The sequence below is a fragment of the Mizuhopecten yessoensis genome, unplaced genomic scaffold, assembly GCF_002113885.1.
Source record: "Mizuhopecten yessoensis strain PY_sf001 unplaced genomic scaffold, ASM211388v2 scaffold6719, whole genome shotgun sequence".
NCBI lineage: Eukaryota > Metazoa > Mollusca > Bivalvia > Pectinida > Pectinidae > Mizuhopecten > Mizuhopecten yessoensis.
The window spans coordinates 939,450-955,403 of record NW_018406690.1 but is presented as its reverse complement, the minus strand read 5'-3'; the positions used below and the strand labels follow the sequence as shown (position 1 = coordinate 955,403).

The 15,954-nt window shown below is 35.6% G+C and overlaps 1 protein-coding gene across 4 annotated transcripts in view; it reads right to left on the bottom strand.

The window, feature by feature from the left end:
- The window catches only part of LOC110452521 (jouberin-like), a 52,961-nt gene that overhangs the window by 16,167 nt on the left and 20,840 nt on the right, over nucleotides 1-15,954 (bottom strand). For 2 of the 4 annotated variants that reach the window (XM_021501103.1, XM_021501106.1), the window contains 18 exons: nucleotides 14,792-14,926; nucleotides 13,468-13,522; nucleotides 13,188-13,303; nucleotides 11,920-12,085; nucleotides 10,839-10,980; nucleotides 10,480-10,488; nucleotides 8,678-8,730; nucleotides 8,039-8,133; nucleotides 7,488-7,621; nucleotides 6,711-6,851; nucleotides 5,678-5,765; nucleotides 5,361-5,478; nucleotides 5,062-5,172; nucleotides 4,069-4,201; nucleotides 3,584-3,651; nucleotides 2,955-3,023; nucleotides 1,729-1,891; nucleotides 628-689 (listed from right to left, as the gene is read on the bottom strand). In XM_021501103.1, coding sequence (XP_021356778.1) covers nucleotides 628-689; nucleotides 1,729-1,891; nucleotides 2,955-3,023; nucleotides 3,584-3,651; nucleotides 4,069-4,201; nucleotides 5,062-5,172; nucleotides 5,361-5,478; nucleotides 5,678-5,765; nucleotides 6,711-6,851; nucleotides 7,488-7,621; nucleotides 8,039-8,133; nucleotides 8,678-8,730; nucleotides 10,480-10,488; nucleotides 10,839-10,980; nucleotides 11,920-12,085; nucleotides 13,188-13,303; nucleotides 13,468-13,522; nucleotides 14,792-14,926 — 1,858 coding nt within the window. The remainder of the gene's footprint in view (nucleotides 1-627; nucleotides 690-1,728; nucleotides 1,892-2,954; nucleotides 3,024-3,583; nucleotides 3,652-4,068; nucleotides 4,202-5,061; nucleotides 5,173-5,360; nucleotides 5,479-5,677; nucleotides 5,766-6,710; nucleotides 6,852-7,487; nucleotides 7,622-8,038; nucleotides 8,134-8,677; nucleotides 8,731-10,479; nucleotides 10,489-10,838; nucleotides 10,981-11,919; nucleotides 12,086-13,187; nucleotides 13,304-13,467; nucleotides 13,523-14,791; nucleotides 14,927-15,954) is intronic. The other 2 variants (XM_021501104.1, XM_021501107.1) reach the window with 1 other exon arrangement.

Genomic DNA, 15,954 nt, shown 5'->3' with positions numbered 1-15,954 from the left:
GGGGGGGGGGGAATTATTATATGCTTCTACATCTACATATTATTATATATGAGTTTTTTATAAGTGTTTTAAAAACATTTTAAGTTGTAAGTACAAAACAATAATCAATCCTTTCATAAGAAATCTTGCACTCTAGTCAAAGACAGCCCTATTGATGTTCAGTTAGAGAGTCCCACCAATGTTTTACCACATACAGACATTGGAAGATTTTTCCTCTAAAATATATGATATTTCTCTCTATATTCATACAAAGACATATGCTATTGCTTTCTATATTCATACACATTCTTAAATGACCTAAGCTGTTAATAGGATGTTAAACAAAATTGAACGAACTCTATATTCATACAATTATAGGTTGCAGGCCTTTTAGGGAATCAGAACATTTTGAAATTATTCTCACTAATGTTGCAAAACAGTATCAAAATAACAAATATGAATGTAAGCACAGGGGATAATCTACCCAATTTAAATTCAACGGTTGGGAGCAAATGCTCAGGACAGTAGAAAAGGAAATTAACATAGTCAGAAAAATGCTTAATAAATTGGAACTCTTCTTCATTGGAGATACAACATAGAGTGATGGGACTCTGCCTTAAGAGATTTACCACACAGGGAGATAATTACCTTCTTCTTGCCCTTGCTCCGATCTGGAGAAGGAAGTGTGTCAAACAGTTGGTCATTTCCGTCTGTGTAAACAAAGAAAGATATACAGTCTACATATACTATATACTGGTATATTATTAGTTATCTCTGGGTTAGGAGGGGTCTACTGGCTCATAGACCCCGTCTGGTATTTATAGACCCCGAGCCAAAGGCGACGAGTCTATAAAGACCAAAGTGGACCCCTCCTTACCAAGACATAACGAATTTGTCACCCTGCCAACTTTTATTACATTTTTTCTTGCAAAATTATAAGTCACTTTGTGCGTTTGTGTTGAACTTGACTGCTACCAAAATAGCCCCTAGACCTACCAGACTTCTTTTGAAAAGTGTTCGGAAATATTTCGGACAAAACACAACCATCTTTACAATAAGCACCCTAGCGGCCCCTCATTGTCTGTTTCGTTGAATTTGCTGTTGTTTTAGATTGCTTGTAAGCTATTTTATCCGATGAATGATTTGCAAACCTCCGACGCTTGTGTGTGTCGGACGCCATCTTTGTTGTTATGAAGAGAGATTCTAGTTTGAGTTATCTCCCCTCGCACATGCTCTTATAGACCCCGGCAGAGCTGGGTCTATAGAAATATAGACCCCGGCAAGATATCCAATCAGAAAGAGTGATTCAAACATATATATAGCTTACATCCTGGCTTTTTATACTTCACTATTGAAATGAAATAAATGCCTTGAAGTTTTAATATATACTCAAGTTCTGTTCAGAACATTTAAAATTTGATCAACAAGACAAAGATCTAATGATAATACTTCTATAAAAATACAAGATTTGTTTAGAATAAAGAATATGCAGCAGGACTGGAAAAGAGGAAAGGCTACACAGAAGGACAGATGAAGAGTAAAGGACATACGAAGGAAGACAAAGGATAAAAGACACATAGAGGATGAACAAGAGTAAAGGACAAACAGAGGAAGGACAAAGAAGAAAGGCTACACAGAAGGAAGAATTAAGAGTACAGGATACATAAGAATAAAGGGACTGTAACAGATATTTGGGAGTTTCAGGCTGCTGTACAAGGAAGAAAAAGTTAACATGAGGGGTGTTGTTACCTTCCGCCAGGACATAGTTGGCCGGGAAGAATCCTTGCTGACCGTCGGGCAACTCTCCCATCCACCAGCTTTCATTGTCTTTGTATAGGACAGTGATCACATCATTCTTGAATATTGTCAGCTCATCTGACCTCTGGGCACGGTAGTCGTACAATGCCTTCACCTGATCAAAATTAAAATGGTGTTTTTGTGTCGGTATGAAAAATATTTTATTTGTGTCTTCATTTTACTGTGAAAGTCATCCTCAAAATTCCTGGGGTTATGCTCACTAACGTTCTCTACACCCTTAGAATATGTCATGACAACATCAGAGGCACACTGTAAGCTATTTGATTGGTTTCGGGTAAAACAAGAGGCCCAATGGGCCTGCATTACTCACCTGGTTTAATCTCACACTTGTTACCTTAAAAGTGATCTAAGCATTTATGACTATAAGTCATTCAAAAGAACTTGTTAAAAGATTTAAAAACATTTGACCACTTTGAACAAACTTAATAGCCCTTCACCCCACCATGCTACAGGCCAAATATCATGATCCTAGGACTTTTGGTTGTTGAGAAGGTGTTTATAAATTTTCACACATTCGACCCCTGTGACCTTGAAAGTCGGTTAAAGTCATTCATTTGAACAAACTTGATAGCCTTCCACCCCACCATGGTACAGGTCAAATATCATGACCCTAGATCTTTTGGTTGCCTTCGGGCAGGTGAGCTAAAAACTGACCAATTGCTTTGCTTATACCTATCCTTTAACGATTATAGAGGAGCAACATCCGCTTCAAAGCTTGTCAGTATTATCATGTACATGGACATTAAAGAATCAAACTAGATTAACTTGTTTCATACATCAGGTGGAGCATACAAAGCCTTCAATTTGTCGTGACATATTCCAGGGATGTCGGGAACATAAGTCAATGTAGTCACCGGAGTTTCGAGAATGAGTGAAATATGAACCTTTCACAAAAATAAACATCAATACAGTATATCTTGTTGTAACTTAGTATAAACAAGTTTTTAGATGTCGAACTATTCTTTTTAATCTGAGTTCTAAACTCAAGAAAACTCATATGAAAACTCTACAATAAATTCTCATAATACTTTTATCATTAGACAGTCAGATTTTTCAAAACTATCTATTTGATATTATTGTGATCATTTGCTGTCAGGTAATCAACGTATAACTCTTTGTACCAAAAACAACAGGCTGACATTCAACCCTATACTTACAACACCATAGCCTGGTACTGCCTTGCCTGCTGGGGCCTGGAAGCTGAACTGGGCCTTATTTCCCTGGGCCTAAAACACACAATGACTTGTTATAATGTGGGACCTCATCAATCCAGGTAGTGGAATGACATGTAATATAAAATAGATACTGCAATAATTGAACAATGTATTACTGTAGAGTAGAAGGGGCAACAATAGTGAAATGTTAGCGAAGATTGGGATGAATACAAAGTTATATTTTAATTGGTAAAAAGAGTATAAATTTTACAGATTTTAAGCCATAATCTGCACTTCAGCAATTATGAAAACAATCTTTCAAAATGTTTATATTTTAAAAAATTCAAAATTCAAGTTGTTATTCTGAAAAAATCTTATCCAGGAACATTTCCCAAACCAAAATGCCCAGACTAATACAAGGTTGCAGCATATAATTATTTATAAAGGGACAATATTAACCCCGGGCCTAACCCCGGACCAGACAGAAACATCGAAAAACAACATGTCAGATATGCAGTAAAATGAGAAATAATAAACTATGATAGAAAGGTGTGTTTTGCATGTCACTCACCCTAAAATGTATTTAATGTGGTTAGTGGATCTAAGGGAGACAACTGAACAAGAAAACTTACTGTAAGAGCTATCTGAGGCGGTCTTCCTATGAACGTCGGACTAGAACTTCTGGCTCCTGAACGTCCAACTAAAACAAAGTAATGAAGATAATATTTACAGGAAGAAAATTGTTAAACTCAACTTAAACAAAATAATGACAAAATTCACAAAAAGAAAGTTGTAACTCATGCATTAGCATGTTGGTTTACCATTCACCAAGAAGTCACCTACATATCAAACAAAATAACGCTAATTTAAAACGAGTTATTAAAATGTTACTTTCATAAACAATTTTCAAAACAAGCAGCTAGTTTTTAGTTTTCTGCATTAAATTTAAAGCACATAATTTTTATGCAATTTTCAATTAGGAAAGTGACTTGAAGTTTTATTCACTATGGGTAGGTCCTAATGTAATTGAAAAACAACACATTGACTGCATTATGAAGTTTACTGTCAGAAATTATTAGTGTATTGCACAAAAGAATGTTGACAAATTTGATTTTACCTTCATGGAAGCCTGGTCGCCAGTCAGAGTCAGACGACTTCATGTACATTTTCTGTGAGCTAAACTGTTGTTGCTGCATAATGCTTGTCATTGTCCTCGGTGCATGTGGACTGAAAGCCTGGGGGCCAGTTGTCTGAAAATAGATAAGTAAATAAGACAGGGTATAAATAACTCTGAACAATTGTTACTGGAGGGACTCTGGGGGAGGAAGGAGGGAAGGGGGAAGGGCTTAGAGCCAGTCACTGGTGGTAGACAGTGGCATAAAGATTATTCTACAAACGATAAGGGTCATGGAGGGGAGGGGCTGAGAGCCACCCACTGGTGGTAGACAGTGGCATAAAGATTACTCTACAAACGATAAGGGTCATGGACAGGTTAAAAGAACAGTAGTTGAGTAATCTACCTTAGTCCTAAGATCATGGATTGGTTGAGGGGCCAAATGCCGTGTAACTTACCATAGTCCTAGGGGTCTATAGATCACTTGAAGGAACAGATCCTAAGTGTCATAGATTGGCTAAAGGAACTGATAGGGGTTAATAAAAGGTTGAAAGAACAAACGCTGAGTAATGTAACTTAACATACCCTAGAAGACATTGTAGCTAAGGAATATGAAGAAAACATTGTCTTACTGGCAAATTAGCTTTTCCAGTGATGAGTAATGACTCCGAGACTTGCTCAATAATAAGCAACAAGAATTTTCAGTAGCCAGATGGGTGCCTGCTCGTAAATTACATTTGATGCCAGTTTTGTGACCCTGGGGTACCTTGCTAGGGCAGTACCCAGTGGTTACGGAAGATGCATTGGTACACACGGAGGACCCACATGATTTACCAGGCCAAGTCTTGGTATAAGATTTCTCAGAGGGGGTAACAGTGTAGCAGCCAAGGAAAACGATACTGCTTTACTGTAACTGTTACTTTTCAAGCAATGCAGTATAACCAGTAGCCATTGGTTACGTGAATCAGTTGAAGGTACAGATGCTGAGTAACCTACCATAGTCCTAGGGGTCATTGACTGGTCGAGAGACAGGAACCCTGTGTGGGCTAGGCGTGGGGAGGAAACTGGTACTCCAGGAAGATCCAGTGGTCCAGACAACATCTGGGACTGAAACAGAGTTAGAACATCATTAGTTACAAATGACAAATAAGGTATTAAGCATTAATCTGACTGAGCTGAATTTAACATCACCTTTTACTGTGGTTGAGATAGTTCACAATAAATCAATTTACGGGTAAGTTGAAATTACAATCAGACATTATCAAGTCGAAGTTGAATTGCCAATAACACATTACCGTGGCAGAGTTGAGCTTCTTCATCACTTTCTGTAGTCTGGCTGTGCTGTGAGCCTCAAACTGGTCTTTATTCAGGACAGTAGAAGTCAGTGTATCCCCTGGCTTCATCGTGCTGGTCCTGTCAACATAACACAGTATAAGACGTTAGCAAACACCTATAACTGTGAGCGACTCATAATAGCACAAGTTGATATTCAACAACATAAATGTTCTACAGAATAGACAGTATTGTTATCCAGTCTCTTTAATAGAATAGTTACCATGACAACAGCAGTAAATAATAGTGTGTATTTATGTATCACCAAGGCAATACTTACCCCAGGGTAGTAATTGGCATGGTGTCAAACTCCTCTTTTGGATCTGGTTTGATCTGTCTGGGGGTCAGACCTGCATCCATCTGGGCAACTACAACAGAGACAGAAAACACCCCATTCAACATATAGTATTTATTTCCACATTCTTAGTCTGAGATTGTACATCTCAAAACCCTAAACAAAAACAAAAATCCAAAGGATACCTTCAGTAACAAAGGGATAGATTAAATGTTGATAATTATCGCAACAAGGAATGTCCTCCTACTTAAGTTTCATGCAAAGTATATAAGCAGTGTTTTGTATCAGATACAATATATAGGAAGCCATCAACTCAACACGATTCTAAACAGTTTTAGATACTACTCTCTAAATACTCTCCAAAATCGCAAATTCAATGTATCACAATTTAAACATTTTTTCTGCACAAACACGAAAATATTACTGCAAAATCAGGGTATATATACAATATCGTATCTGTTAATAAGCTTCCCTTAAGGATCCCTGTAAAATGGCCAAAAACTGTAACTAAGTATTGGCAACTGTTTTTCCCAGCACCACTATAACCATATAAATCAGTTCTGAAAGAAAACCATACCTTGCTGGACTTCAATCAAAAATCATGAAGATAAAATTAACAAAATGTAATCAACAAGAACGTTCTCGGTGTAAAACTTTCAGTGGGGCTAGACCGGTATTCAAACCCTGGACTTCAAGTTGTTAGACTTCCTCTGTGACTGATTGAGCTACCTGGTCAATGCAGTTGTACTAGCCCAAATGTGCTAAACGGCTAAAAGTAATAGCCAAACGGAAGTTAAGGGGAGGTTACTGTATACAGAAACTAGAAAATATCTATAAGACATGAATGCCCCTGTCACCATGTGAAATTAGTTTTAGTGTTTGATGTTTGACAGGACGCGTCGGGCAGGACGCGACGGGCCATACAGGACACTATATGGCCCCCCCCCCCCCCATATGGCGGGGGCATAACAATGGTAGTGCAGTGGGACAGGGATCCTTAAGCTACATGAAAACTCACCATATGGATCATAGTCATACACAACAATGGGCTGGTTGTCTCCCAAAGAACATGCTGCGTACATGTGGTCACGAGGATGGTAGTCAATATCTGTCACAGGATGTCGGTAGTTCAGCTCCGAGTACATAGCCACCTGGTCCCCTGTAACATCAACACGTAATGTTCTCAGATCGTTACAACTACTGTTATAACACATAATGTTCTCAGATCCTTACAACTACTGTTATAACACATAATGTTCTCAGATCGTTACAACTATTGTTATAACACATAATGTTCTCAGATCATTACAACTACTGTTATAACACATAATGTTCTCAGATCCTAACAACTACTGTTATAACACATAATGCTCTCAGATCATTACAACTACTGTTATAACACATACTGGTGGCCATAATATAATCACAAGTGAATATCTAAACCACTCTTTTCCCTATCAATATTTCTACAATATTAAAAATCTGTTAATGTGACAACTATTGCAACATTACAAATTTTAACCTGCATGTTTTATCACAGAGGTATACCTGCTAATTCACCAGTTTCAGCACTGTATATGTTATAAATGGGGTCTTTTTTTAATTGAACATGATCCTTTTCCATAGTTACCAAGGACATTTTTAAAGAAATGACGTCCTTTTGAATATGGGGACATTGTAAATGCATACTCTGTCCATTTTCGGGACTAAATCACAAGTGTTCCTACAAACATGACAGAGTCTAGTTGAGTATATTTCTCCACATGATAAACTGAGTCTATAGAGTTATACCCACCAGTGTCCGTGTTCCAAGCATATGCGTAGTTATCTTCACTCCCAGAGAACACAAAGGACCCACATGGGGTGATGGAACTCCGGATCTGTTCCCGGAAGTTCAATGCTCCAATGTACTTTTGCATCACTCGTTGTCTTTTAAGGAAATAGGTCACCAACATATTTACATATTAATTTTTAATTGATTTTGTTGCGCATCATATTGTATCAATCAATTTAAAAGATTCATCAATATGTGTTTGGTACATATATAATTTACTTTATTGTATATCAAAACAAGTTGCCATATCAAAATACTGTATAAAAAGGTAGCAGGATTTTTTTGCCGCAATTTAATTTTCGCCTTTGTTTGCCCTCTCCAATGAGAGCAAATCATCATAACGGTTCCCCTTGTAATAACAATAAACAACCATCAGTAATAGATAAAAGTCACAACATCAGCAAATGAATCTTGCATATATTCTTATTTTACTCATATCTAAGAATTTCGTTATTTTCCTTATATGATGATCTTCACAGTGTATCATCCAATACAACTGACAATGTACATACATGCGCAGGTCTACCATCCTGATGATGTTGTCCCGACAATGAACCAGAAGGCGACGCCCACTATGATGGAGCTGGATATAGTTGATGGGAACGTCCTGTAACGAGAGAAAGCCCAGTTATAACAAAGATTTATTACAGAGAATTAAAAACCTTTCTGATATGCGTTTGGTTATGTTTACAATCCTCTTCACCGAAGAATGGAGGAAGGGTCTTTACACATAAAGGCACTAGTCAACAGTTCTTATTTACCATGAACCAAGTCAATGACAATGGACAATTCAATACTTTAGAAAACTTAATATATGCTGTCATTACTGCATTGAGAGTATTAAGTTGTGTCATTGTCATATTTTTACAAAAACAAAAATCTACATATGGTACATATTAAACACAGCCATGAAATACTCCGATTACATTTAATTTAAACTACATATGTATATATGATACTAATGCCCGGACCATGAATACAACACAGTATGATTGTGTAACTACACTGCACCAAGTCAAGGTTTATACAACATATGTAATGCTCCAACATTTCCTGCATTGTTATTTAAGACAAAAACAAATTTCATACAGTGAAGATTTAAGACAAAAACAAATTTCATACAGTGAAGATAAAAGTGTTTTTATTTTTACCTTCATTTCAGGATCAGTCAGTTCTTGATACTTTATCCAATCTCTAAGAAAACCTAAAACAGAAGGAACATGGCACTGTAAGCCTGTCCATACCAGTGTATAACTATAGGATCAGCATTCAGTCAAAAAGTCTGAGCTTCAATGATCGTGATTTAAAATTACACACTTTGAGTGAGGTTGAATTGCCTGTCTGTATATGTTTACTGTTGCAGTTATCTCCCTTCTAATATTTGGTACAAATGTATTCCATCAAAACCAATATGATATTTTAACCAATATTTGACCATATGTGAGGTGTGACTACACATCCCTCTTGTTGGTGACAATAACATGAGGAAAACAGAGATCGTACATTTTATTCGAACAGAACAGAAGCTGGATTTCAAAATAATGGGTAAATAAAACTTGTTATAGATTGCGTAACAGTATGTCAACATTTTTGGAGTTTTCAAACAATTATTTTTCCCATTCATCCTGAAATACAGATACAAATATACTTTCTTTTACCCTCGCCTCAGCATATTTTTAAATTCGTTTAAAATCCTACCATCCATACATCATTTATGAAAATGCCCCTCCCCCAACTTGCAATATATTCATCCATCCATACATCATTTATGAAAATGCCCCTCCCCCAACCTCCAATATATTCATCCATCCATACATCATTTATGAAAATGCCCCTCCACTAACCTGAAATAAACTCATATCTGAAATATTATCTGGAATGGTCAAAATAAACTGACAGACAAATAAAGAATTTTTTTTTAGTTTCTGAATATACAATATATGATATAGTGTCATACCATGCTTGATCCTTATGTGTCAGTATTGCATAAGCACACACTGTTATCTACATGTGTCCAGCCATAATTCCTTCTAGCTTTACACACTGTTTGAACCTTACATAGTTACATAGTAAATGTCCATCATAACAAGACATGCACTAATCTAGAAATGATTCTAATTGCAATATATCTATTTCATAACAAGAAAAATAGATCTACGTACTGATGTCATATATAAATTATTATTTTACAAAAAAAATCAAAATGTAATTTGGTGTAAACATGTACATGTCCTAGGCGTAATGTTTCTCTCTGATAGTGACTATTCCTTCCTTTAATCAGTGAAGGGGACTTCTTCAGTTGACTAGAAAATAGATTCCTTAAAAAATGGTTACTAACAGTGTTAGATAGTAGCAGAAGGTGAAGAGACACATACTGAGTTTCGATGAGAGAGTCTTGTCTACAGGTGTCTTAGGGAACAACACAGAATGAGGAGACCCATATGGACATACTAGAGATACCACTGAGATGCTATAATCTGTTCATGTCTATTTTGTATACCATGGTTACACATCGGCATGGCCCGTACTCATGAAGCCATTCTCGTGCTCTAGCGTGGATTCTGTGCTCAAACCTACTTTCTTGTCAATGGTTAAAAATCATGTCACGAGATCAAGTTTAAAAACCGTAACGGTATTCGGCCCAAAATTCTTCCAGATCATTGGCAACATGTAAATTTTTATTAAGTTATTACTGAAATAAGAAATTGGGCTTGAGCACAAAATCTGAGCTTGAGCATGGGAGCGATTTTATGAATACGGGCCCAGGTATTGTATATTATATGAAGTTGACTGTAGTTTAATGTGTTAGTGGTGATTTTTTTTTCCAAACATAGATATTGTAATGTGGTGACTATAGTATCTAAATATGTTTAATTTTCCTAGTCTAAAGAAAAAACTGGAGTATATCCACCACAAGATCTGATATATATAGTCGTGATGGTCATTGGCTTACCAGAGTGTCCTGTTATTAAAATCCAAGCAGTACATATATAAATGAGGGACAAAGATATATTGACTACTATGCAAAACAAAATTCATTGTGAATACAAATATTAACTTACAATATAACACAGAAGCTTTTTAGGAACACTCTTTCTGATTTTACTTAATAAAACAATTGTTAAGATTATTTCATCATATTTTTTGAAGATATATATATACAGATAATAACTTTCTCAGTATGACATATCTGTCTTTATTTCTGGGAGTTTAGCGATCTGTTATTGTGATATATTCTAATCAAATAAGATTATCAAAGTTTTTTTCTATATACAGTTTTGAAATGTGATGAAAACTTTGTGTTTGACTGACCTTTCTGGCTGACTTTCTCCGTCACGTACACGTTCCAGATAAGGACAATGCCAACACTGTCGGCTGTGTACATCTTCTGACCATCATCATCAAAACACAGAGAGTTAACATGGCCCCTGTGGTTCTCAATCTCTTGTTTTAACTGAAAACAAACAATGTTATTTCGATAACGATTCCATTACAAAATCGGGAAAATTCAACAAGTCGTCACGGTCAGAAATCTTTCTTGCGTCAGTTTCTAGAATTATAGATGAAAAATATGTAAATTATTCATGATACACCATTTAAACAGTTATATATCTGTATGTCATCATCTTTATCTCCAATGACCTTGACCTTCGACTCATCAAAGGAAAGCTGTATCAGAATATATGATGATAAACTGAACTTATTAAGTGTGTTGAAATGCAAGCTAATTCAGGCATTACATGACTGAGACTATACAACTGCCATCTCTGTTTCTCGGTTTATTAAATATTGTTATCAATTATAATTTCTGATTTTAATTATAGTTTTTCAGCCCTGTGCCAAACATGAGAGATGGGCTGTGGCTCAGAGATAGCAAGAAGGGCCGCACTGCGATTGATTGGTAGTTACCAAAGCACATTGAAAATTCCTACAGAGAAAGCTGTCCGTGTATATTACTAAGTGATTTACATGACCATGCATCAAAATAAACAAAATACAAACTCGGGTTTGACTGATATTCCTGAAAGACAAGCATAGGTCACTCTAAAGTACATTGTATTATGTTTTACATGAAGACAGCTGTAGTTTTTTCTCCATGCATGAACATACATGTGTCGACAGACATCTATCTTTTACAATATGAAATGGTATTACATGTACCTGAATGTTGTAAGTATAAGAGATAGAAACAGGCGATTCTGGTAGACTATCTTTTACCAATGTTTATCTCCGAGTGAATGTTAATAAAAAAAACGGGGTAACATACAGGTCACTGGGGTTATTCCCAATGTTGACAAGCAGAAATGCCTTATTTTCAGAACTGACACTCATTTATAAATTGGGGGAGGGGGGGGGGGCTTATTACCAAGCATGTGAACTGGAAATGTCCTACCTGTCCATGAACACTGTCGACATCCACATCCCAGATCCGCACCACCTGGTCGTATCCACCGGTGGCAATGATGTTATCCACACGTGGGTGGAACTGTGCTGTGTACACAAAGCCAGGATGGGGCAATAGCTTTTCTGAGGTATTAAAGTTCTCCAAACTCCACACTCTGATAAACAAATGAAGGAAAGAATAACAAATGAAGGAAAGAATAAGTTACTGGAAAGGAAATATTTGATCACCATGTTTATATCCTAAAGAAACAGTCTGGTTCACAAAACCTAGGATAGTTCGTTAATAGTTTTTAGAATAACCTAGATAGCTCAGTAGCATACTTCTTTTGCAACCAGGTTGTTATCTTGCTTTTTTAACTATTTTACAGTCGTAAGGAACACCAATACACAACAGTGAAATTATAATATACATGGCCTTCTCTTTAATTTGATTGGAAGCAGTGTTTTGTGTAAGGGAACACCAATCTGCACTCAAAATAGTCAAATGTTGACTAAACTCATCTACTTTTATTTTGTTTTGTGTCAACATACTACTGAAACTGTTAGGCCTGTAAAAATTCTTTGTCTATTTTTTTTCATGGGGCTTTCAGAAACACAAAAATTACAATGGCACTCACATAGACAGTCTGTTTACTCAGAATACTAAGTCAAGAGTCTAATGTCAGCTACAAACATCATGTTTTTTGCTAGAGGACGACAAATTATTCTTTAAAAATATCTTATATTGCATAGCTTATGTTTAACAGGTGTAATTTGGTTGAAGGGAGACAACTTCTCTTTAGTGTATAGTAAATCATTGTTATCAGTAAAGTTATCTCCCGTCTCTCACAGAAGCTGAGGTTTACTTCCTCTTCTCCCAGTTTGTATACCTACTTCACCCGTACATAGTGAGGACAGATGGCGTGCACAAACTCTGTGTATGTAATAGACTTGGTATTTTTAATCTTAAGATCTCCTTAGTTGTCAATCTGACAGTATATGTATATACGTAGTGTTTAAAGGTCAGTTAGGCCCCTTTCACATATCCGGTTCAACCAGTTTGTCCGTTTATAAATGTACCATTTTCGGGTATAAATCCTGGCGGACCTACGAATATTTATGCATGTCTTGCATGGCTTTGTCAAGGCTTGCCTATCAGCAGCATCAGATTACTAGGTCCGACCTTATTTCATTAACGAACAACACTGGTCCAACCGTTTGGATCGCGATAAACGAATGCGGCCTATGCTACACTGTGTGGTCAGGAACGTTACCTACCTGACTGTGCCATCAGATGAGGCAGAACATATGTAATCATCCTTCTTAGACCATGAAAGGTCATACACAATTCCAAAATGACCTCTGAACTTGCCCAGCAGCTGACCTGATGGGATCTACAATGATACAGAAAACAGTTATACACATAAAACACAATAGTCAAACTTTTAGTGAAAAAAACATTCATTTGAGTCAAACTTTTTCCTTATTTATGTTGCTTATATTTGCCTGGATATGTTTATTTTTAATTTGGAAAAATGACAAACGAAAGAATACAAACCTCATAGACTAGAATTGGATAGTTTTCTCGGTCGTGACAAGCACATGCTAAATTTCTGAAATACAATAACACACAAAGTGTTAATTAAACTGTAAAAGAAGAAAAGACTTTTTCTGGGATGTTGTTTCATGCATTTAAATGTTTAAAGAAATACTAACTACGTAAATATTTGAAGTAAACAAAAGCTCTGTCCAGGCCATTGAAAAAACCTAATATGTAGTAATAGAAATTAAACGTATATATAAACATAAGTCAATAATGATCACAATCTGAGACAGATAAATGTATTGTTAACTGCAGTACTCTAGTCAGTGTGAAGGTACTACAGTTACTATACACAGGTTTTCAATACACATTTAACCCATTCACCCCCTAAAGTCACATTTGAACCTTACCATATCAAAGACTGGACAAGTACAGTTTGAAAATGTAGGGGTGAATTCGAATGATTTAATATTTGTATGTCTTGGTATTTCCAGGTAAGATACGAAGCCAGTGATAAAGTAATCCTAGCCATAAATTTCATTTAAATGCTTTTTTCAAGATTTGATATTGCTTTCTTTACATATTCATCATGCATATTTCTGGAGGCACAATTATCAAGCTCAGCTGATATTTTATACAACCCCTTAACTAGGCATCTTTGATGTCAAGACAGTTTGCGTGATTTAAACCTTTTTAGTTATGACATCTTCCTCATCCGTGATCATAGATACGTTTTGTAAAGATAAGGTACATGTATATGAGTCTACACTAAACATTCGTACTTGCCAACTTTTTAAAATTTCCAATGGGGAGATTCTGCACGCTCAAAATTAAAACTAAATAAAATGTGTGTACATGATGTATTTACTCTTTAAAATGACATATTTTTTAGCTGTACTTTCAGTTGAAATCATTAGACCGTAGAATATAGGAATAGTTAGGCGGAGTCACTGGTTGGATTACTGAGTTTTAGCGTCCAAATTCAGGAGTCTCCGTCCTAAATAGGGAGAGTTGGCAAGTATGAACATTGGTTCATTATATCTTGTTACTTACTGTATTAAATGATGATATATAAAAAGTTTGTTTGAAAATGCAAATTCCATGAATATATTATCCCCACAAATCAGTCCTTCAGCATAAACCACAAAATTTCATACCAGGGATTGATACTCTGTACAGTAAATCATTACAGGTCAACAATTAACTCATTCACCCCTAAAATTTCATAATGAACTATTCCAACATTTGAATTGGAAGAGTTCAAATGTGTCGGTAGGTGTGAATGAGTTAACTATGTGAAAGGACTCCTGACATAATGGTACAACCTCCCAACGCTTACCTTCCATCGTGTGAGAACTTCACCACGTAACACCCCTTCCTGCCAGCAGGTAGTGTCAGCTTCATCTGGTTAGGGATACGACACATCTGACCGACCAACCTCGACCACGAGGAAAGCGTCTTCCTATCTGTGTCTCTGTGTTAGTAAACAAAAAAGTATTTTCCATAAACTTCACAATTTTTCCCCCCCAAAAATTCATGTTTCCAACAAATTATTGTAACAAATGCTGTTAAAAAAGTACACCATTTTGTTTATTTTTTTTTATTTTCTTTAAATATGCCAACATATTACAGCCATGTCTGTAATACCTGAAAAATCACTATGACATACAGCACTGAAATTTAAAGACATTTCAATTTTTTTGTTATTCACATTTGGACAAATTTACCCAATTCTCAACACCAATTATATGTTTAAATTGCAAGACAAATTGAGTGTAAATTATATATTAAATGCTAAATGATAAAAATGCACCATTTATTGCCCAAATTTCTAAAACAATCCTTAGCTTTTGTTCAAGATGTTTTCTTAACTTATATAGTTCTTTTGAGAAGTTTCCCTATGGGAAAATTGAAGTTACCCCGGGGGTTAAATGGGGAAAAAATATGCCTCATAAAGCAAGGCCAGTAGAATTATAGACTGATTAAACATGTAAATCAAAGAAAGTCAAATTTTTTATCTTTTTTTTTTCTCTGTAAATTTGTTAAATTTTAAATATTTAAAATGTATTTATATGGCAATTTTACATTTTTAATATTTTAAAAATTTCAGTTAAACATTACCTTGTATTATATAACTGACAAGATTTTTTTTAAATGGTTCTTTTATCCATCATTTTCATGATACATGAGATCTCATTTCTCAAGCTCAGACATATACAGAGTAAGATTAAAATACAAGTAACTAGATGCAATACAGCTCCATAATACTGAACCACCATGCTGCATGCATAGCAATACAATATTTGTACCGGGATAACATGCATGTTCAAGGTAGTAATTCACCATGCTGTATTTCACTTTTATCTTACTCAGACAGAAATATACATCTTATCTATAACTTTTTCAGAAATCTACAACATATCTATGACATTTTCAGAAAACTACATCTATCTATATTTTTTCAGAAATAAACATCATATCTATAACTTTTTCAGAAATCTA